Genomic DNA, 23,876 nt, shown 5'->3' with positions numbered 1-23,876 from the left:
CAGCAGCAGGGATTCCCCCGAGAAGGCTGAGTTAGCCCAGCATGGCGCTCTACATGTTTCTGGGACATACGATTACATACCCAGGTACTTTATATAATAGCACGTATGTGTCCACACTAAGAGCCTGAAAAGAGGCCTCTCCTAGGTTCACACCATGCTCCCAGTGCCCCACTCATCCTTTCCACATGTCCAGATATTTCTGTAACTCAACCGCCACATGGAATATCTGTATGCAGCCCGCCGCACCGCCAATCCCTCTTTTGCATGCGCATGCGTACATTTAGTTCTTCGGCTTCATCAGGTGCCATGATGCTGATGGCACTACCCCTCCTGCACCTGCGTTTCCCCCACAACAACCACACCAGCTGTTCTTCCTCATCCTTGACCCTTGCTCAGCCTGGCTCATGCATGTACTTTAGATAACACACTGCTTTGCTCTCTGGCCATTGGCAACTGTAAAAGGAACCCAAACTCCCCTGCAAGCACAAAACAGTCTGATTGAATTTTCCATGATTTAAAAAGGAGCTGTACATAAATAATGGGCGTTCAAAACGATCCTTGACGTATCGCTTCATAGCAGGCAAATGGCCCCATTACATAGGTGACTACATAGGTGACATCTCAAGCCGGCCTGACTTCTTTCCCGCTAACAATGACTTGCATGCATGTCTCATAGGCTCGGTCTTATAATAGGAAAGCAAAACTACAAGTCCCAGAATGCACACTCCTGTGGGCTGAAAAGCTATGAATAGATGCAAATACATGGTGCAGATTGCATATGATAAAACATCCCATGCACACGATGTTCTGGAGGGTTTTCCTTAGAAAGGAAGTGTGATACATTGCTTAGATAATCAGCCTTTGACATGGGAAACCCAGACCCTAATCCCAGCATCTCAAATCAGCTTATTGTGTGCTCTTGGGAAACAGCATGGTTTCTCCCTGAGCCAGTTCTCCTATCCTGGGAAGGCGAGTCACACTACAATCTACTGCCCAAACGTGACTCTAATCGGAATACCTACCAAGGAACCACCAGCAATTGTCCAATCACTGACACGTCTTCCTAAAGTCCCGTCAGCAGACAACAGACCCCATGAACTATTATATCTCTAGATGAAATAGTAAGCAATAGCAACAATTCTTTCTCCATTAGACGGCCCAGGACGGGCTTGTTTAGGTCTTCAACTATTTGTAATTGTCCAAATCCTTCCATTTTAATGTTCCATCCATTCTTCTTTCCCTCTCGCTTCATTTCTATCCAAGACACTCCAACACTCATTGCTAGCGATTCTTTGGAGGCAACTTTGTGTGTTTGTGTTTACTCTTGCCCCCTTTCCAGACTGAAGTAAACCTGTGTTATTTGTACTGTACCTTATTTACAATTTAAATCCATTTAATTGCATATGTACTCACCTGTATCATTTATTTTATTCACAACTCAAATACACCACTCTCACTTTGTACACGTGTGTGGACTATTTGATATCACGTTTGTTTGTCTTCTATTAAAATTATTTGTATCCACGTGACTTCAAAACTCAGGGGGTCATTCCGAGATTGGAGGCAGCCATGGTGCTACTAGCACCATGGCTGCCTCCAATACCGGGTCCGGGTCCAGTCTGCTTGAATGGGGACTTACTGGGACATTCCGACCTGTGCGGACCGGGTAAGTCTCCATTCAACCAACCATTCTGCATTCCCATTTGAGCCCCCACAGGGCTCAATGGAATGGGGAAGGCGCTAATTACGGGCCCGTGAATAGCATGCCTGTTATTAGCGCCCTGGTCCCTTAGCGGACCCGTAAAGGACGTGTGGTCAGACCACACGTTCTTTACTGCTCCCACTAAGGGACCTCCGAATTGGGCGGTAAGGGTTTAACAGCACCAGTCTCCTTACCGGTGACCGTTAACCCTTACCGCTCAACTCGGAATGAGGCCCTCAGTGTATATATAAAAGTCAATATTTAGAACACTGGCTAAATTTCACGCATCAGAAACCTTCCATGAGGAGTACTTTAATATCTGTCACCACCTACTCTTATTGTTTTTCTCCATAAACCACATTATACCCTTATATGGTTGCTACAAGTGCAGACGAGCAGACCACTAATGATGGAATAACAAAATTAAGTTAGCTTTACCCGGGGAATACAGATTAAACTCAGAATCTGTCTCTATGCTATTTTCCCCAGTGGTAGACTTTCTGTGTTGATGACTATATTACTGCCCGCACTACCACTGTGGACTGGGCAACCCAATTTCTGATTACTACTCCTATCCTGGGAAAGCATAGAAACCGGTTAGATGCGTTTCTATAAATGGCTGAACATTTAATTTACCATAAACCTGCTACAAGTAACTGGACACCTGTAACAGCTAAACCAAGAGAGAGAACCAATGCAGAGATAATGGGCCTCATTAGGACCCTGGCGGCCACGGAATGAACGGTGCCAGTAAGGGACCGGCACCGTTCATTCCGGGCCGCCTCATTACGAGGTCTGCTGTGGGTCCTGCTCGGGATGCCTGGCCAGCCAGGCATCTTTAGCGGGACTCGCTAGCAAGCCAGGATGCCAACAACGGGCCCCTCATCAATGGGCCCTTTATTAGCACCCTCCCCTATGGGGCTCAATGGGGATGGGGATTAATTTTTTGCCAGAGCCCAGAAAAGGGCAATTACCGGGTCCTCCAAGGTCGGCATGACCCGGTTATTGCCCTTTTCTGGGCTCCGGTAAAAAATCATTACCGGTGGCAGCCGTGCCCTTAATAAGGGCACGGTTAGCGCCAGGGTCGTAATGAGGCCCAATGAGTGCGAGAGGAAAAGAATGAGAGAGAGAGGGAGAAATAGAGTGGGACAGAAAGAGAAAAAAAGATAAAGCATGGGAGAGGTACAGTTAGAGGTGAATGGAAAAAGAGGGAGCTAGAAAGAACGAACACACAAGATGCAGGATGGGACGAGTGTGTAAATGAGAGAGGGCGATAGAGAGAGCAAGGAAAAGATGATTTTATGAATATAGGATTAATAGATATTTTTCTCTTTGATAATAGTCAGTTCCCTTCGGGATATCCAATAACTACATATCTACATCTCCTCCACTGAACTACAATTACAATAACCGCATCCTCCAGGTCAAAAACAGCAATGAACACAAATGGCACAGTGGGGTCAGGCACTCCATGAAGTTGGGACTAGAGTATGTTTCAGTATACAGAAGGGGCCACCCACGCCTCAGCGCAGTACTCGTCCGTCTCCTGATCCTCCCAGACTCTGCCCTCCCAGCCACCACCCCTTCTAGCTGACAAATGTCTTTGAACAATCGGGACTGTGGCGCTCAATCTGCTGTAATAACCTCAACAATGGAAAGTGACAGCCATGATGAGCGCCCAGTGTTGCCACTTCTGCAGTAACCGTGCTGGTGATTTCAATGTGTTCATTCCATGCGCTGATCAAACGCACTTGTATGGTTTCAGGTGAAGCAAGTGACGTTGAAAGCGACACAGAGGATCGACAAAAAAGTAAGTCATTGATTTGCCGCTCAATCCCCGTGAATCCTCATCAAGAAGAGTGCTTTCGCTTAATTTATTTCTGTGTATGAATTTTGATCAATGTTATGCAAAAATTCTAAATAGATGCATACAAATGTGATGTATAGTCTCTGAAAACATTTATAATGTACATGTTGTATTTGTTGAAAATCAGGCTCATATGTATTACGGCTGTCTTGGCCGATTGCATTTTCCTCTGTCTGATCCTGTATTACATAGACATTGGTGTGTGGCTCTCGTCTACTTTTTGATAACTTCTACTTTAAAAAAAACACTTTTTCCACTCTGGTTGTCTTTAAGCAAATGAGTGTCTTGACTAATGATAACTTATTTCTAATAGCCCTTTTTTTAACAAAATCATTTTAAAGAGTCCCAGTGTTTTGAATGCCCTCTGTCTTGGTTAAGGGACTTGTGAACACACCAAAATTGTAAAATGCTGGTTCAAGCATCACTCTGTCACTGTAACTGGTTTCCGCTCTCGACACCTAGTGAGTAGCTGGTGGGGATTCCCACACAGTAACTATGCACCCACGTCTCATCCCAACTGTGTTCTCGCCGAATGTGACATCATTATCAAATTGGCCATCGCAACCTATTTCCCATCTGTCTCATTAGCCCCTCAAATCAAGCAAACCCATCTACCCATTCCCTCTCACCAGCTTATTTGTTTGTGGGTTTATATAGCGCATATAGTTTATGTAGAAAGCAATAGACGATTTACAAGTCATTTGGAGTTAACAGAGATCAGCGGGGAGGGGAGGTCACAGGTTACAGTAGCTTGGATATCACTTACTGCAAGGGTGGTACATGCCAAGGAGTAGCAGATGGAAAGTGACCACTAGGTACTTGATGAGGAGCAGGGTCTTGAGTTCCTTCCTGGACTGCAGGAAGGTTGGAGCGGTCTCGATTAGTGGTGCTCGGTGGTGCTCGTACTCGATACATGGTGGCATGCAGTAGGCTGTGCTGTCACAAGAGAAGGCTTATATCTTCGTTTTCTCTTTGCATACAAGTTTAGTCACACGCCTCGCAATGGGCTGGCACTTAGAAACAGGGGTGGACTGAGAACCCAAAGAGGCGCTGGAAATCATTTTCAAAGTCGTCCCATATTACACATTTTGAGCAAGCCAAACCCTTTTCCTATGAGAACATGTGTAAATAAAATAGGTAACCACACAAACGAGGCACAGGGTGCAGAGGCCCACCAGGAAATCTCCAGAGTTCCCTGTAGGCCAGTCCACCCCTGCCTAGAGAAGCTTGCCTCACCTCAGCCTGCAGGTTTTGGGGCTAGGTAGGGTTCCATGTAATAATGTCGCCACAAAAATCTCGCCATGCAAAAATATCGCCGAAAAAATGGGCGTTTTTTGTGGCAACATTATTGCATGGAACATGCGGGGGACACCCCTGCAACCCCCAAACTTTTTTTTTAATTTATTTTTGCCCCTGTCCCCATATATATGGTCACCCATATAATATTGCCGCAACCTTTTCCCGGCGATATTATTTACGGCGATCATATATATAGGGATAATATTACCTGATACCCTAGGTAGACTGGTGTTCATGCAGTAGTTGCCTTACATGTGATGCAGGCAGTTTTGAAGAATATTCTGGCCAGTATGGGTAGCCAGTGTAATTCTCTTAAAATGGGGGAGATTTAGTCAAATGTGTTAATTCCTGGTATGGGATGGCATTTGTACACAGCACTGTACGCCACTCGCATCCCTCCCTATCCATTCCAATTGCAGCGATCCTTTTCGCTGACACCTGTACAGCATGCAAGTCTAATGATACCACTGATCCTGGTGCTGTGTCGGGACACACTAGGGGGCGGAAGAGGAACTCCGCTGGGATCCTCCAGTCCATTCTTCTTAGTTCTGGAATTATGTGGGCCAAAGTCTTTAGCCCTTCAATAAACATTTCCTCATTTTCCGGCAACCCTCGTACCTCCTGTGTGGTTGTGTAAGCTTGCACTACCAACATTGCACGCAAGGGGCATATCCCGGGTGTAGAACACACTATTCCTCTCTCGGTAAATGATATGGTCATGTTAAGTTTACTCAGGAGATCCCTCCCTAATAAATTTATTGGTGAGTGTTCATAATACAGTAAGGGTGTCTTTACAGTTTTACCCCCCACTGTTACATCCAATGCTTCTGTGTAAGGAACTTCAATTACAGCCCCAGAGAAACCCTGCGTCTCTAACTTCCGGTTAGATAACGGGAACTGGCCCTCTCTGATACATGATTTTTCCGCTCCCGAATCAACCATGAATATGAACTGCTTGTCTCCTATCTGTGCCCCTACCAATGGTTCCTCTGCTGCATTGTAGGTTGTAGACAGAACTGGACACGCAAGTGTTCTCTGTGGGCTGTCCTATGCGGGGTGTCTCATTGCTCCCCCCTGATTAAAGACACTTCCTGAAACCACTGACATGCCGTTGTAAGGTGCTGGTACGGGGGCCCCGTTTGCTGTTGTCGCGAAGGGGTTGCCTGGCGTATACTGCATATTGTCATTGTTTTGGGGGTGGTTCTGTGTTCTATACTGGTGCCTCTGTTGCTGCTCGGCATCACCTCGGCCTGGGTTTCTCAGCTGTTGTTGTCCCATTGGAAGACCATATGGGCTCCCCGGGTGGGGGTGGCCATACTGTTCTACCTCTTGGAACCCATTGTTGGGTCTAGCTCTGCACTCCCTAGAGTAATTCCCCCACCGTCCGCAGTTCCAGCAACTCCCTTGTGCGCCTCTAGGGCCCTGCCATCCATTTCCTCCCATTCCCCCATACCCCTGTCCACCTCCTCTTCGGCCCCTCTATCCACCTCGTCCCCCTCGAGGGGTCCACTCTTGCCACTGCGGACCTCCGCCTTGCTCCTGTTCATTCCACTGCCGCTGTCCTGCTCCAACCAAATTAGTTGCCACCCTTCCTTGTATTGCTATCAGCCCCTCCTCCTCGTCATCTCCCTCCCTGCTGTGTGGGAGCGCGGCTACTGCTGCTGCAACCTTCACCAACTTTGTCTGTACTAACTTTGCTTCGTCTGCCAATCTTTTCTGCGCCACCTCCTTCTCCCTCTCCTTTATTCGCTTACAATGGTGTACTATTATGCTCTGAATCTCAGGCCATCCCTTTGCTTCAATGCCTGCTATTTTGTCGAGCACCTTTTGCACTTCTTTGGGGAGCCCTCTTTTTATAATGAAGTAAAATAAAGATGTCGATTGATACCAGGGCGTGCCCGTTTCTGCTCTCCACATCTCTTGGACCCGGAAAATGTAATCCATAGCCTCCTCCCCGTCATTCATTGTACACTGCATCACTGACTGTAAGTCTGGCGTATCTGGGAATGTTTCACGTAAGGCATCCCACACCCTGGCACGCACTGTGTTAAAGGAGGCTCCATCATGGCGGTCGCAGTCTAATGTTACTCCCGGGAAACCGGCCTTGACCCATACTCTCTCAGCCTGATCCCCCACCGCTGATACAAGCAAGCTCTTCACATCTCCTATTGCTAGGGGTACCCCAGCAGTGTGTTTCTCAAAGGCGTATATCCACTTACTTGCCCCTCCTGATAACGGGGGCAATAGCTTTAATAAATTGGCTTTATCCATCTGAGCTCATGGGATATAGTTAGGCCTCCCTCCTCCCCTGTGTATCAACGGGAGCTGTAGTCTTCCTTTTGTCGTTGCATCTGGACCCGTTTTGGCTGCTGAGGTCCTCAGTGATGCCATTTTCCCCACTCTGTTCCTTAATCGCCCCGTCCACTCATCATCCAGGGTTCTCATTGAACATGTACCATCCCCCCCTCCCATTGCCATGCTCAACCTGTCGCTTTCTTCTAATTCGTCCCTTATATCACATAGTAATTCCTCTCTGTCCCCCATAGGCCTTTCTTCATTGTCAATATCTCCCACTCGTGTCCCTATTTCGATTATTCGTGTCGGTTCTTCTTCAATTCTGAACAGTATCTCACCTTTTTTCCACCCCTCTTCAGGTTTTCTATTCTCACCTGGCACTCTAGACGTGTGCCCTGATCTAGCCGCATTAAGTGCTGTTTGTCCACACATGTTTTTTATCCTCGAGAGCTCATCTTTTGCTATTGAGAGTCTTGACTGTAAATCATCTGTGAGTTTCTCTATGTCCACCCTTTGTGTACTTGCCTGGCCTCGCTCTCTTGTACTTTCATATGGTGGGGGTGCCGTGGGCCGGCGGGGTGTAGCAGTTGTCGGGGGAGGCACATATGTGGGGTCACTGTATCCTTCTGCGGCCACAGGCTTGTTTAATATCGGGTACAAACTTATTACCTCTACTGGTGGCGCTACACTTGACAATTCTTTAACATCTTTCTGTATCATTAGTGGATTGTCTGTGGTGGACGGGAGATCAGGATTTAATGCTGGTGTTTTAGGCGGTGGTATCTCTTCAAATAACCTCCAGAGATCTAATACTTCTCTCCTATTTTGCAACTGCTTCCCCTTGTACTTCAAACAAATGCATGTGGCCACCATATCCAGAACACTTTTATCAAATGACCCTCCCTCAGGCCATATCTGGGGTAACCCTTCTCCCTTCAACTCGGTTATCCATTGGTCGTGATATTTCTTAATCCGCTCCGCGTACCCTGGTAGATTCTTACAAATATGTGATAAGGGTGTTTCGGCCCCCATCCCTGTGCCCTCCTAGTACTTGTGTGTTTCTGTGTGTCTGCAACTACAATGTAGGTGTATTATCAATATTATTTTTCGTTTTCTACTTCACAATCAATAACGAGCTCCTTTGTGCGCTTCCCCTTGTCTGCGCAATACAAAACTGGCTGTACACAGTTTCTATTCTATTCTCTTTGGGGGGCACATACAAGAGCAAACCATCATTTATTTTGACAATATCAACCCGGAAATCAAAAAGGTACCCACTCACTTCACCGTGTCATTTCTGTCTTCAAAAGTTCTATCCGGTCACACTTACCATGACCATTTAACTACTATACATTCATAGCCGTTTTACACAATTACAACATCAACTTGTTGTCTGACACATACGAGGTGCACACACCTCTTGGTAACACTCTATTCACAATTCACGCCGTCCTCCCTTTTCTCCCTAGCCGGCTGTCCCTGTCCGTCTTACTTGGATATATGGATGCGCATATATATATATATATAGGTCTGCTCTTCCCTCTTCTAGTAGGACTCTTACTTTCTCCTTAAATTTGTGTTAATCTCACTTTTTATTTTCCCCCTAACCCTAAAGAAAAGAAAAGAAAGAAGTAATAGCGGTCACTAATATATTCTCAGTGCCCCCTTTTGCTGAACACTTTTATCTTATAATCCACTTCTTCATATATTCCCAGTACTAGTCAAGATAGCACTATGCGGCGCCGCCTTCCACCCCCTTTCGGAGCTAGGTTCCCGTCACTTTTATCTCTTATTCACCTCTTAATCCTAATGGCCATATGCAAAGAAAAAGCAAGGAAAATTTTAGGATGATCCTTAGTAGATCTGCGTACCCCCTCTTCGTTCCCTGTCCTACACTTCTTCCCCCACTCCCTTTACAATCGCTCGCACTCAGTACTCACGTGCCCGTCTTGAACCGATAGTCTCCGAAACTGGGTCCGTCCAGGCAGTGTCGCCGTCAGCTCAACAGTCAGCCCCGGCTCCGGCAAGCGGTACTCAAAGGGGATTTTTCAACCGGGATCCCGTACCCTCTCTCTTTTGAGTGCGCACTTCTTAGTGTACCGGTCGCCGTTGGCGGGCAGCCTCCCGGAGCCGGCTCACCCTGCGTATCCCTTTTCGACCGGAGATTCTCGTGCCAAAAGGGGACGGTAATGTTAGGTCGGGAAAGAATAAATAATAATAATAATAATAATAATCACGTCGGGGTCACCACTGAAGGCAAGCGTCCCCAGCCAGCACGATCCTCCCCACAATGAGAGACAATGAAGGACTCTCCCAAATCGGGAATAAGGCCAAGACAGAGTGCGGGTGAGCTTAAATGGGAGTTTATCAATGAGAATATGGCATGCAAAGAACTCTGCAAACTCCGAGAGCGCTCTGTCTGACAATAGCAAAGACAGGCTTATATATTTACAAAAAACGTCATAAGAACCTACACACTATAGGGGGCACAAGTTCGATGGTATTGGGTGGCGATGACTAACTATAGGTGCTGCTGTGATGCGGTTGGCTTTGGCTCGAAGACGTCACTGGTCATCCTCGTGGGTTGGGCTGGGCCTGGCAGGTTGGCTGAGTTCATCCGGGCGGTGTTGTTGTGCCATCGCGGCCAGTGTCAGAGATGAATGTCTTTTCCTGACTTATTTGCCCTAGGCCATGCACACCGCAGTCATTCAGTCATTTCAATATTATCTTCTTTAGTAAATCTTCCAATAGGTTATTCTACAGGTTAATGCAACACAGGAGGAATGTACCTTGTGAGGGGTCTGGCGGTAATACGTCAGGACATGGTTACCAGTGTCCTGTTGACCGGGGCCATAGGTCGAGGTGCTAAGCTTCAGGGCCTGGGACAGGCGGTACAGGTCTTTCTGTCTTGTTAGAAGTTGTTATAGATGTGCCGCTGTGTGTTGTCAAAGTGTTGGGTGTCCTGATTGCACAGGGCCATAGGTCTAAGATGATCCGGTGGGTTATGGGGTTTACGAGGGGGCGCCTTTGGAAGTGTGTGTTCAGGCAGAGGTTTACTGCTGTGCTGTAAATAATGCATATGGCGGGCCGTGGCCTTGGGTGCTGCAGAGGGGGCTACAAATCTTTGAAGCGGCTCCAGTCTGGTTGGGGGAGGCGGAGTAGCGCAGCGCGGGCCTCTGCTCTCATGCCTTGGCAGCCTTCGCAGGGTGGGAGGGGGAATGGCCTTGCACGTATTTCACAAAGGTATCTCCCCCGTGTGTTGCCGATTTTAGGTAAAAACATCACAAACATTTGAACACTCTATAATACTTATTCAAATCATTTTGAAACATGCATTTAAACTTTGCTGGATGTGTCTCGATTATACCCAGTCTGAGCACCTTAGTCATACACTATGTTTTAACAACTACAGTATTTAGTTATATGCATATACATTTGCAGTAAGTGAGGTAGTATTAGGGTTGGTGGAGTACATAGAAGGTAACCCGCCACTGTACGTGGCGGAGGTGGCACATGAGGGGCTTAGACATACACGTGTGACGAGTGCATTCTCGCACACTCTTCACATGTGCCCTTGGTATGGTTACATTCGTTTTCTTGTGTACCCTAGCAGCATCAGTTCAGTTGTGGCGCGGGACCGCGGGACGTGGGGCTTTCAATGATACTTATGAAGAATACTCCCCCGGAAATGCTTTTATCATTTGCACACCCCTGCAGGGGTGTGGGTCCTTCACGGCTGGTGTCATGTACGATAATTACACAATTTCACAGGTTTCATGTGTTAAAAGTGGTTTCTTACATTCATATTTGGGTACCTGTCTGCTTTCAGCAGATGACCATTCTACAGATCTTCCCATCGCCCAGGCCTTGCTGACCGGGTCATTGTGGGAGCAGTGATACACTGCGGAAGGTGAACTGTTACAATGTTAATGTATTACGCTAGATCATGCCCGTCTTGTTCGTGGGAACGGGCTTGCAGCGGATCTACCATGGTGCTGCGGAGACAGGGAGGACTGAAACTTTCCGAAGGTGGGGGCCGCCCTACAGCGCGCTGAGCTCACACCATCTTTAGCAGACAAAAAATGGTTTCTGAGGCCTAGCTAAATTTAATACGTGCGGGCAATGTCTTCAGCAGGTGAGCCATCCACCACCTGGGCCCTGGTGGTAAGGAGGGGACGCCCGATGAGCCATGGTCCTCACCTGGGGTGGAGATGCAGGCCAGGGGGGGGTCCCTTGGACCACCCCTCCCCTACAGTAGCCAGTGTAATTCTCTTAAAATGGGGGAGATTTAGTCAAATGTATTAATTCCTGGTATGGGATGTACAGCAACACGTTGAATGGCCCTAGGACACATGTGAGGAGGTCATTCCCTCCATTAAGGCTTGAGATTTTCAGGGCGTGCACACAGGTGGTAGGAAGGGTTTTATGGTAGTTGATACCAGGAGGAATGGTCTTTTTAGTTGATGTGTTGCCAGAAAGAGAGTTTGCTGTCAATATTGAAGGTTTGTGTTGTTGGAACATACATGGGGTCCACTGCCCATCTAACCAATCCCTTTTAGGTGGCATTTATTTTTCAGACGTCAACACTGTTGGGATCATGCCCGCTAAAGAAACCACCTGCCAACCTCTCCAGACCTCTATCCATCACCCAGTCCACTCGACCGCTTCTCTGATATTTACCCATAATCCTTTAATAGCTAATGGTTATGCATTCTCATAAAATGGGCATAGCATCTAGGCATGGAATGTACATTCTACATGACTGGCGCATTTGCCCTGATCAGCACTGGATTGCGGGCAATGCGTCTATGTGATGTTCAGCTATTGGGTTTAGCAACATGGAGCTATTGGGAGGCCAGCAGAACATGTAACATCATTATAATATATCATCCTTTTTCCAAGTAAAAAAAACTCAGTTATACGATATTGGGAGCCACTTCCAGTGAGTCGTAAACTCCATTTAGCCTCGCGCTGCAAAATATTTAGAACCTTTACACATGATCAGAGTAAACACAAACCCACGTAGTAGCTGAAAGCAGGGTTGCCCGGGGTAAAGGAACGTTTTGATATATTTCCTTTATTACATTTCAGTTGTTAGTACTGTTGGGGCTGTATGGATGCAAGATTACGAAGGCAGTGAGGAATTCCCTCCGGGTGGCTGGTTATAGGAGTTGTTTAGGGAACGACAGTGGTGGGAGATGGAGTGAATGGTTGCTTTAAGTGCTTTTTTTTTTTTGTTGTTCTATTTTTTGAAACCAAAGATCAGGGGAAAGCGCGAACGCAGTCCCCCACTACCAGAAATTATGCAGTCGAGTATCCCGCATTTGGGGACATCGCAGGGGTCAGCACATCCGGTGTGCAATGGATGAGCCTCACCCTGGGAGAACCATCTTAGTGATCATGGTGTCTCCCCTGCCAGGTAAGTATAGGTGGTAGGTTCTTGAACAGGTAGGTTTTTAGCAGGTTCTTAGACACTGCAGGGTAAGTTGTGGTCCTTTTGTTAATTGGAAGTGAGGTTCATCAGCAAGTGGTTGGCCATTCTGGACCAAAGGGTCTCAGTGGGAAATGAGAGACAAGGGACGAGCCTCCAGGGCCATCAGCAGTTCCCCTGCATCCTGCCTACTCTGCCCCGCTCCCTCTTCCAGGATCAATTTTACTTTGCCGAAAAGCAGCTGTCTGTAATGAGTTTGTGTTTCTCAGCACAGCTTTAGCCTCTTGGGCTATGATTCCTCTACTCTTAAACCATTATCTACACAAAGTTGCACGGGGTACTGCAGTAAGTGGCATAAATGAGCAGAACGTCTCTTCTTGGCGTGCACTAGACCGTAGGCTCTAACGGCCCGTGTTTGTACCCAAAATAGATCCACTTCATATTTTTTACCACACCTTTTTTACTGCATCCCTCAACTGCCCGCCACTCTCTCTCCATTTCATATTGCCTCACCCAAACCCATCTCCTGCATTTGTGGCCCACAAACGGGTACAGCATTCGCCGTAAAAAAAAATCTGCTTTGAGCTTCGTGTGGTAAAAATTATCAATACCATTCCAAGTGAGTGTGAGTCAAGGTGCCGCTGATGAGAAGCGGCCGGCGGCTAGATGTAAACATCATTTGGAAATGAAAAGCAAAACAGTTCTGCCGCACATGGCAGCAAAGCCGATTCACTCCACTGTATAATATATACAACTACTCTCTCACCCTGGAGCCGCAAACCACAAACTACGACACGCCCTCCACCATGTACACCTTGAGGACAACTGGTCGGTGTCCTCCATCTAATGCCCACCACGGCACTCAACTCACTACCCAAGAAAACTTGACCCACAGGGTTCTCCCACCAGATATCGCCGCCAACCAAAATGATCTTCTCTTCACAAATAATCAGGGCATCCAGGAGGTTCATAACCTCATGACCTCAGCCCCATTGCTGGGCACCACTACACACTTCTCACATAATGCCAGCAACACCTCACCCGATGATATTGTATTGCCTGCCTACGATGCCTGTAGCGTTGTAATCTCTGCCTCTAGACTGGATGCCAGTACTGTATGCCTCCAATGCTCATAACACCAAACTCACTGCGCCCATGACTTTTACTAATGTATTATATGCCTCTGACTATTGTGTTGATGTAATCTCTGCCCTATGCCTGATCCAATGTACTGCATACCTCAGATCTGGTCCTATAATTGGTGCTAATGACAAACCCAGCCCTCCTGTCATTAAGATTGCGACTCTGCACCCTACCCATCAGCCTTGTACCTTCCTATGCAGCTACCTGAACCCCCCCAGCCGATTCACTCACTGATGAAGAAAAACCTGCTCCCACCAGCCCTTCCCAGAGACACAGCCCACGCTCCATTGCTGCGCTTCACAGCCCCTTAATGCTCTCATCACCTTCCCCCTGCCTTGGACTGGATCGGCTCACCCTCTCCCAACAGAAGCCAAAAAATCACCCACAAGTACCGGCAAGCACTACCCACACCTACACCCATAGGGCACTCGGACACCGTGACCCATCATTTATCCTCACTGCCCCCTGCCCACGCTGCCTGGGGTGTCCCTGCAGCACCATTCATGCTCCCCAAGCCTCCCACCCCGATCGTCAGAGTTACAGCTGCGCCTCTTCAGCACCACGCACACCAGCCCTCCCCAGGCAACCTCAACACCACACCGCCCTGTAATGCTCATGGTACCTTGCCTGCACAGACTTTGCTCCCTACTGGAGCACCCCTGCTACCCTCCCAAGAGCAAACACCACCAACCAGACAGCACCTCATCACACACAACCACTGTGTACTACAGCTACCACCAAACCTTCCCCCACATACCGCCACTGCCTCCACCCAAACCCACCCCAGGCATCCCCACCTATCCCAACACTACGGCAACCCTTGCATGTGCACTCATAACCGCACAGTCCATCTGTGCCCACACCCCTGACATCCACAACCTCATACTTGCTAATAAACTTGACCTACTGCCCATAACATAAACCTGGCTGCACAAGGCAGCACACCCCGCCCCCTATCTTTCGCTCTACCAGCCAGTTTTTCTATCTTGCGAGCTGATAGAGAGGGTAGCCAAGGAGGAGGAAAAGTTGCCATCATCTCCAAATCGAACCTCCCCATCAGAGCCTCCCCACTTCAGACACTCCTGGGCTACAAACTCTGACTAGCCAAAATTAAGTCCACCCCCCAAACCACCATTAACATCCTATTACTCTATCCCGAACCTGCACATGCTGGTGCAACAGAAGCCGACATCACCCTGCTCATCGCACTCCCTCCTCAAGCCCAACACCTAATTTATACTCCTAGGTGACTTTAACCTCGGCTTCAAAGACCCTGCTGACCTGAAGGCCACTGCTCTCAATACAGCTCTCGACGAGATGAACTTCTCCCAATTGGTCCTCACTCCAACTCATGATAAAGGAAGGATCCTCGACTGAATACTCTCCATTAACACATCCGTCCAAGTCTCTTCAATTGGACAGACCACTCACTGATCTCCTTCACCATAGCCACTGTCCCCATCACCACCCACAGAACTTGCAACCTCTCACCCATCACTGCCAGACACACCCATAAACTCACCCTAGAGCAACTGGCACCCACTATCCAGGCCTCCCTTGAGACAGTGCCCGACAGCGACAACCCTGATCTTATTATTTCGGCATATAACTCTGCACTCCTCAGTGCCCTAGATAAACATGCCCCTATCAAAACATCAACCCGTGAAAAAAGCAACTTCCAGAATTGGTTCTCAGAGGAACTAATCCCCCTCTCCAAACAAAGACATGCCCTTGAACATCTTTGTAGAAAAAAACCCACCTTCTATAATGTTAGAATTACCGAAACAAGCTCCAAGTGGTGTCCAGTCATTTTTCCCCCCCAATATACACTAAAACCTTGAAACGTTACATGGAGCTGTCCAGTGTTGAAATTACAGCACTGGACTGCTCCATGTAATGTTTCAAAGTAAAAAAAAAGCATTTCAATGCCAATGTACACAAAAACTTTGAAACGTTACATGGAGCTGTCTAGTGCTCAAATTACAGCACTGGACAGCTCCGTCTAATGTTTCAACGTTACAAAAAAAGCATTGAAATGCTATTTTTAACGTGGAAAAGTGCATTTCAATTGAAACCAATCTATGACTATTGTCGACGGATTGGTTTTGAAAGAAATGTACTTTGCATAAATATATCATGTCACAGCTTTTGTTTTCGAAACTTTTGTTTTTCGAAACTTTTGTTTTTCGAAACTTTTGAATCAAAACTATCACTATAAACCGCTCCAACTCAAGAGAGCTCTTCAAAATTCTCAAAGAGCTTGAAACATCAGCCCCTCCTACTGACAGCGTCCCTAAAAATAAAGCATGGTGCTCACTCATTCAGTCAGCCCTAGCTACCAAAATCCATAACCTCAGTGACAAAAGCACACTAAAGAAATCCCACCTCCCTTCCGTGCTGCTAATCCCCTTGGAAGCCATCACCCCCACTGCCTACACCGTACCACTGTTTCACTTCTCTGCTTTCTCCCCGGCAGAGGTCCTCACCACTATCCAACATCTGAAAGCCTCAAACTGCTCAGGGGACATATGCCCAGATCACCTTGTTAAAATGTGTGCTGAACCTTTGGCCCATATCATTGCTAACTTCATTAACACCTTATTCAGATTTCACAAAGTCCACAGCTCCATCAAAGAAGCCTAGGTACCACCGGTCCTGAAGAAACCCTACCTCGACACCAGCCTTCCCATCAACTACCTCCCCATCACGACGGTTCCCTACCTCCTCACAATTCTGGACCACACTGGCTACTCACAACTCCAACATCTCGAATTCCATTATCTGCTGTGCACCCGCCAATTGTGGTTTAGACCCAGACATATGACAGAATCCAGCCTCCTCGACCTAAAGATCCAGCTCAACCACATTAGGGATGAGGGGGAGCTTGCCATTCTCCTCCTCCTAGAGCAGTAGGCAGCTTTTGACCTTGTTGACCACACAATTCTGTGCCATCACCTCACTGCCACCTTCAACCTCAGCCCGGAGGCATCCAACTGGATCAAGTCCTTCCTCTCTGGACAATCCTCCAGGGTCTTCATTGGCACAGAAGCAGCTGACCCCATCCCTGTCTCCTACGGTGTCCCTCAAGATCCTGCCTCTCTTCCTATCCTGTACAATATGTACAACATACCCCTCTTCGACCACCTAGACAGCCTCTACATCCCATATACCAACTTTGCTGATGATTCGTCTGAATGATGACAAGACGCAGCTCCTCATTGTGGGCTCCCTGCACTGCCTCAAACACCTCGACCCCGCCTTCACCTCTTTCTGCATTCATGAGAACACTACCCCTATATCTTCCCATGTCAAAACGCTTGGAGTCTACCTTGATGCAGAACTAAACATGCAGAAGCATGTTAAGGCAGTCGCCTCATCACCCGCATACTCTACCAAACTCATCAACCTCTCTAGAAAATTCCTCATCGAAAGTAACTGCCTCACCCTAGCTAGGGCCATCATTGGCAGTAAACCTGACTATTGAAAATTCCTCATCGAAAGTAACTGCCTCACCCTAGTGTAGGGGAGGAATGGCCACGAGGCCCTCCTCACCTACAGCTCCCTCCCCAGGTGAGGACCATGGCTCGGTGGGAGCACCCTCATGCCACCCGGGCCCAGGTGGAGGGGGGTTCACCCGCCGACGACATTGCCCACACGCACCCTGTCTTTGCATTTACCGAAACTTAAGTTAGGCCTAGACGCCATCGTGCACAGCAAACATGGTGTGAGTTCAGCACACTGTAACGAGGCCCCCACCTTTGGAGGGCCTTTCATGCATCTCTGCCGCCTCAGCAGCCCTGGCAGATCCGCTGCGAGCGCGTTCCCATGAGAAAGTCGGAGATGAGCTAAACCCGAGATGCCAACACGGCAACATTATATTAGTAACAATGTGATATTGCACCCCGTATGACCCAGACCGCAAGGCCGGGGCAACGGGGAAAAAAGCTGAAGCATCACTATCTGAAGAAGGTAGAAAATAGTTCAAGTATTGGTGTTAATGAACTACCTCTGTTTAAAATGTGAACGAACCATAAAAATGTAACGTTATATGATATCCCTCCAGGTCTGGACTAATGCTGCTATAACCACGGAGAAAGATGTTGACCAAACGTATAACCTCTATTTGTAAAAGTGTTTTTCAATAGTATGTAGAAACTTGAACTCATATATGTTTTGAATCACCCAAAGCGGCAAGCATCAATCTCTGTAGGCCATAACCTAGATATCCCTCGTATAACGTCTAATGTACATACAATACGCACACAATGTAGTGAACATAATGTTAGGTAATGAAAAGGTACTGGAACCGACTGTATTAAAGAAATGTGTAACGAAAATGAAATATATATATATATATATGTGTGTCTGAATAACGTTAAAATGAGGCAGAACAGTATAAAACTTCTGCATTCACTGATCAGCAACGCACGAGGAAAATACCTTTGTGAGTATATGCAAGGTCATTCCCTCTCCCACCCCACCAAGCCTGCCAGATAAAAAAGCTAAGACTTGTGCTGCGCTCCCTCACCTCCCCCAACCAAGCTGGCGTTACTTCAGAGAGTCAGAGGCCCCGGCGCCGCAACCAAGGCCACAGCCCGCCACCTGTGTTATTTACAGCACGGTAATAAACCCACGGATGAACCCACTGATCTACCAGCACCCTCTCATAAATCCCCACGAACCCCCCCAAGAATCCTGACCCCGTGTAAGGACGACCCCCATCATTGGGACAAGACACAGAGACCCATCTATATAATCACTTCTAACGCAGCAGACAGACATGTATCATTCGGCCCAGGCCCCAGAGCCCCGTCCTACGACCTAAAGTACCGGTCAATAGGACACAGGTAAATCTCACCCCAACCGATAACCACCAGACCTCTCACGAGGTGCATTCCTCATGTGTTGCGTTTATTTTATAAGATAAGCTACGGAACAATTTATTAGTGAACGTAAATGTCATTTTCTGAATAACTGCAGTGTGCATGGCCTAGGGCAACTAAGACAGGAAAGGTATTCATCATTGTCACAGGCTGCCCCAGCGCACCAACACCGCACGGATGACCTCAAGCCGGCCTGCCAGGCCCAACCCAACCCACGAGGCTGACCAGTGACGTCGTCTTGCCAAGACCAACCATGCTGCAGCAACACCTATAGTTAGTCGACGATACCCAATCCCAATTAACTTGTGCCCCCTATAGTGTTTAGGTGTTGATGACGTTTTCTGTATTAGAAATACGCCTGTCTTTGCTATTGTCAGACAGAGCGCTCTCGTAGGTTGCAGAGTTCTTTGCATGCCTTATCCTTGGATAAACTCCCACTTACGCTCACCCGCACTCTGTCTTGGTCTTATTCCCACTACGGGAGAGTCCCTTATTGTCTCTCATTGCGGGGAGGATCGTGCTGAATTGGGGGCGCTTCCTTTCAGTGGTGACCCCGATAGCGTGATATCTCCAAACTATTTTTCCTAACTCCTTCTTAAACGACCCCCTTGTGGCACGAGAATCTCCGGTCGAGAAGGGATACGCACGGTGAGCCGTCTCCGGGAGGCCGCCCGCCAACGGCGACCGGCACAATAAGAAGTGCGCACTCAATGAGAAAGGGTACGGGATCCCGATTGGAAAAAAATCCCCTTTGAGTGCCGCTCGCCGGAGCCAGGGGCTGACCGTTGAGTTACCGGTGACGCCGCCTGGACGGACCCAGTTTCGGAGAGTATCGGTTCAAGACGGGCACGTGAGTACCGAGTGCGAGTGATCGTCAAGGGGAAAAGAAAGGGAATTGGGAATAACAGAACGGGGACAGGTAGAGGAGAAGAATATCGGGGGTCTACTACAGACGGGTCTTGAAATTTTCTTTATTCTTTCTTTTGCATATGGCCATTAGGAGTAAGAAATAAGTGACGTGGTAGAAGTGACGGAAACCTAGCTCCGAGAGGGGGTGGAAGGCGGCGCCGCATAGTGCTATCTAGACTAGTACTGGGAATATATGAAGAAGTGAGAAATAAGTTATTGGTGTCTAGCAAAAGGAGACACCGGGAATATTTTTTAGTGATTGTGCTCTCTCTCTCTATTTCTTGTTTTTCCATTTCCACGGGGTAGGGGGCGAAAATGAGAAGGGTATAAAGAAGTTAGAACATCTTAAAAAGCGGGGACTCAGTAGTGGCACGTACAGACGTGAACACAGTAACCTTAGCAGGAAAACAGGGACAGCTGGTTAGGGAGGAAAGGGAGGAGAAAGACAAAGAGTGTGAGTGGAAAGCATTGTGAAGGGTGCGCGCACCGTACGAGTGTGAGAGACGAACGGGTGGCCGCGAGGTGGTGTCAGAGAGTGTGGCCATAACCAGTACTTGATCAATTACAAGTGAGATCACATAAGAGTGCCTGGGAATGGGAAGGAGATGAGATATGGTGAGTGAGAAGAGATTTGTGCAGTGAATAACGGTGGGTGATAATTTTAAGAGGTCCGCTCTTGTCTGTGCCATAAAGGAATACATACGCATATTTACAGCTAATAAAAGGTAACGAAAGCGAACAAGGTAGCGCTAGCGATTTAAAGGATGGGGGCTGAAACTCCCTTGTCACACATTTGCAAGAGCTTGCCGGGATATGCTGAACGCATAAATAAATATCATGATCAATGGTTAACAGAATTGAAAGGGGAGGGGTTGCCCCAGATTTGGCCAGAAGGAGGGTCTTTTGACAAAAGCGTTCTTGATATGGTATGTACATGTATTCGCCTTAAGTATAAGGGAAAAAAATGGCAGAACAGGAAGGAGATATTAGATCTTTGGAGATTGTTTGAGGAAGTACCCCCACCCAAAGCTCCAGCTCCAAATATTGATTTACCCTCCACCACAGACAATCCACTAATGATCCCGCGAGAGGAAAAGGAACAGTTAAGTACAGAACAGCCTGCGGAGGTGGTTATGTTGTACCCAATGCTACCCAAACCAGCCCCTGCAACAGGATATAGCGACCCTATTTATGTGCCTCCCCCGTCGACCAGCACACCACAGAGACCAACTGCACCCCCACCATACGAAAACACCAGAGAGCGCGCCCAGGGAGGCCCACAGAGAGTGGATATAGAGAAGTTAACGAGTGACTTAGAGTCGAGGCTTACAGTGGCAAGAGATGAACTCTCAAGAATAAAAGACATATGTGAACGCACAGCATGCGCCCCTACACAATCTGGACGCACGTCTAGAGCGTCGAGCGAAAGTAGACAAATTGAGGAAGGATGGAAAAAGGGGGAAATACTGTTCAGAATTGAGGAAGAACCGACAAGAATAATAGAAGTGGGGACAGCAGAAGGAAGCATTGGAGATGTATCACGAGAAAGAGGGATCAGAGAGGAGTTGTTATGTGATGTCAGAGGAGGGGTGGATGAGAGCGATAGATTGAGCATGGCAATAGGAGGAGAAGGCGAGGAGCTAGATGGTGCCTGTTCATTGGAAACTATAGAAGATGAATGGATGGGACGACTAAGAAATAGAGTGAGGAAGATGGCGTCATTAGAGTCAGCAGTGACTAAGGAAAAGGAAGCTGCAACGGCAAAAGGGAAATTACAACTCCCATTACTGCACAGAGGAGGTGGGAGGCCAAACTATATACCGTGGGCTCAGATGGACAAGGCTAACTTAATGAAATTACTACCACAGCTGTCAGGAGGGGCAAGCAAGTGGATATATGCATTTGAAAAACATACCGCGGGTATACCGCTGGCAGTAGGCGATGTGAAAAGCCTACTAGTGTCCTCAGTAGGGGATCAGGCAGACAGAGTGTGGGCTAAAGCGGGTTTTCCAGCTGTAACTTTGGAGTGTGATCGCCATGATGGGGCTTCTTTTAACACCGTGCGAGCAAGGGTGTGGGACGCACTGCGGGAAACTTTCCCAGATACCCCTGATCTGCAGTCAGTAATGCAATGTACCATGAATGATGGGGAGGACGCTATGGATTACATTCTCCGGGTGCAGGAGATGTGGAGAGCGGAAACGGGTACGCCCTGGCACCAATCCACGTCTCTATTTTACTTCATCATTAAAAGAGGGCTCCCAAAGGAAGTGCAAAAGGCACTAGATAAAATAGCAGGTGTTGAGGCAAAAGGCTGGCCGGAGATCCAAAGCATAATAGTACACCATTGTAAACGGATCAAAGAAAGAGAGAGGGAAGTAGCACAGAAAAGGTTGGCGGACGAGGCGAAGTTGGTGCAATCAAAATTGGTGAAGGTCGCAGCCGCGGTAGCGGGACTCCCACTCACACGGGAGGGAGAGGAAGGAGAGGAGGGGCAAATAGCAATACAAGGAAGAATAGCAGCGAATTGGGCAGGACAAGGGCAACGACAGTGGACAGAGCAGGAGCAGAACGGAGGTCCAACGTGGCAAGAGTGGGCCCCAAGAGGAGGAAGAGGTGGGTACAGGGGGCGAAGAGGAGGACAAGGGTATGGAGGAATGGGAGGAAATGGGTGGCAGGGTCCCAGAGGTCCACAGGGGAGCTGTTGGAATTGTGGGAGATGGGGGCATTACTCAAGGGAATGTAGGAGCAGACAAAACAACGGTTTCCAAGAGATAGAACAGTACGGACACCCCCATCCAGGAAGCCCCTACGGCCTCCCCATGGGACAATACCAGCAACCAGACAATGTAGTACAAAGGAGTAACGCACAACTACACGGACATCAATACCGAACACAAACCAGCCCACAGAATAATGACAATGTGCACTACACGCCTGGTAATACTTTCGCCACAGGAACTAATGGGGCACCAGCCCCCGCACCTTACAGTGGAGTGTCAGTAGTTTCGGGGAATATTTTCGATCAAGGGGGGGCAATGAGACACCCCGCATAGGACAGCCCACAGAGAGCACTTGCGTGTCCAGTACTGTCTACGACCCACAATGCATCAGAGGAACCATTGATAGGAGCGCAGATAGGAGACAAGCAATTCATATTCATGGTGGATTCGGGAGCGGAGAAATCATGCATTAGAGAGGGCCGGTTCCCGTTATCTAATAGAACGTTAGAGACGCAGGGGTTCTCTGGGGCTGTAATTGAAGTTCCTTACACAGAGGTATTGGATGTGACAGTGGGGGGTAAAACAGTGAAAGCACCCTTACTGTACTATGAGAACTCTCCCATCAACTTACTGGGGAGAGATCTCTTGAGCAAACTAAACATGACCATATCATTCACAGGGAGCGGCATCGTATGTTCAACGCCAGGCATATGCCCCCTCCGTATATTAGCAGTAATACACGGCCACACAACAATAAAAGAGATCAGAGGGGTACCAAGAAATGAGGAGATGTTTGTTGAAGGCATGAGAACATTGGCTCTCATAGTACCAGAACTAAAAAGGGTGGAGTGGAGAATACCAGCAGAATTCCTTTTTCGTCCCATAGCAAGCCCTGACACTGCTCTTGGGGAAGTACTATCATTGGATTTGCATGCAATACATGTATCAGCAAACAGAATATGCGTAATTGGTATTGACATGGAAGGGTGTGAGTGGCGGACAGTATTGTGTACAAATGCAAATATCCCCCTGAGAGAGCTCTCGGACGAGGAGCTATTTTCTGACACTGAGGGAGATGGTGAAGTAGTGATGGAACTGGCAATGCCCTGCGACATCGTAGTTACAGCCAGACAAACTAAAGTTGAACTAATGGCGGTAGTAGGAGCACCGCATACATTTTTTGATGAAGACATGAGTTCAGTACCCGCTAACTTATGGACTAATGGCCCCCACGATGTAGGGTTGCTACATGAAGTTCAGCCTGTGGTGATAAAAGTAAAACAAGGAGCAATACTACCCCGGGTGAAACAATATCCACTGTCGCGAGAAGCAGAAGAAGGGATCAGAGAGACAATAGAAGCACTGCTAGCACAGGGTATAATAGTGCCCTCAAACTCCCCATGCAACACATGCATTTACCCAATCAAAAAAGCGAAGGGGGGTTCATGGAGGATGATACAAGATTTACGCCCATTGAACGATGTGGTAATGAAGGAGTTCCCTTTAGTCCCGAACCCGGCGACAATACTGTGCAACATTCCAAAATTAGCATCACACTTCACAGTAATTGACTTAAAAAATGCATTCTTTTCGATTCCCTTGGCAGAAGAGAGCAGGTACTTGA

At 47.8% G+C, this 23,876-nt stretch overlaps 1 protein-coding gene and 1 non-coding gene across 5 annotated transcripts in view; one reads left to right on the top strand and one right to left on the bottom strand.

The window, feature by feature from the left end:
- Window positions 1-23,876, top strand: part of DENND2C (DENN domain containing 2C) — a 463,255-nt gene that overhangs the window by 343,003 nt on the left and 96,376 nt on the right. For all 4 annotated transcript variants that reach the window (XM_069633399.1, XM_069633400.1, XM_069633398.1 and 1 more), the window contains one exon: window positions 3,468-3,512. In XM_069633399.1, the coding sequence (XP_069489500.1) occupies window positions 3,468-3,512 (45 nt within the window). The remainder of the gene's footprint in view (window positions 1-3,467; window positions 3,513-23,876) is intronic.
- On the bottom strand, window positions 12,427-12,590 carry LOC138522206 (U1 spliceosomal RNA). The gene has a single exon (XR_011283295.1). It is a non-coding gene; the product is annotated as a U1 spliceosomal RNA (small nuclear RNA).

Source organism: Ambystoma mexicanum, chromosome 13 (assembly GCF_040938575.1).
Source record: "Ambystoma mexicanum isolate Mex_15411 chromosome 13, UKY_AmexF1_1, whole genome shotgun sequence".
Taxonomy (NCBI): domain Eukaryota; kingdom Metazoa; phylum Chordata; class Amphibia; order Caudata; family Ambystomatidae; genus Ambystoma; species Ambystoma mexicanum.
Note: the sequence above shows the minus strand (reverse complement) of the source record. Positions and strands in the feature narration are given on the sequence as shown.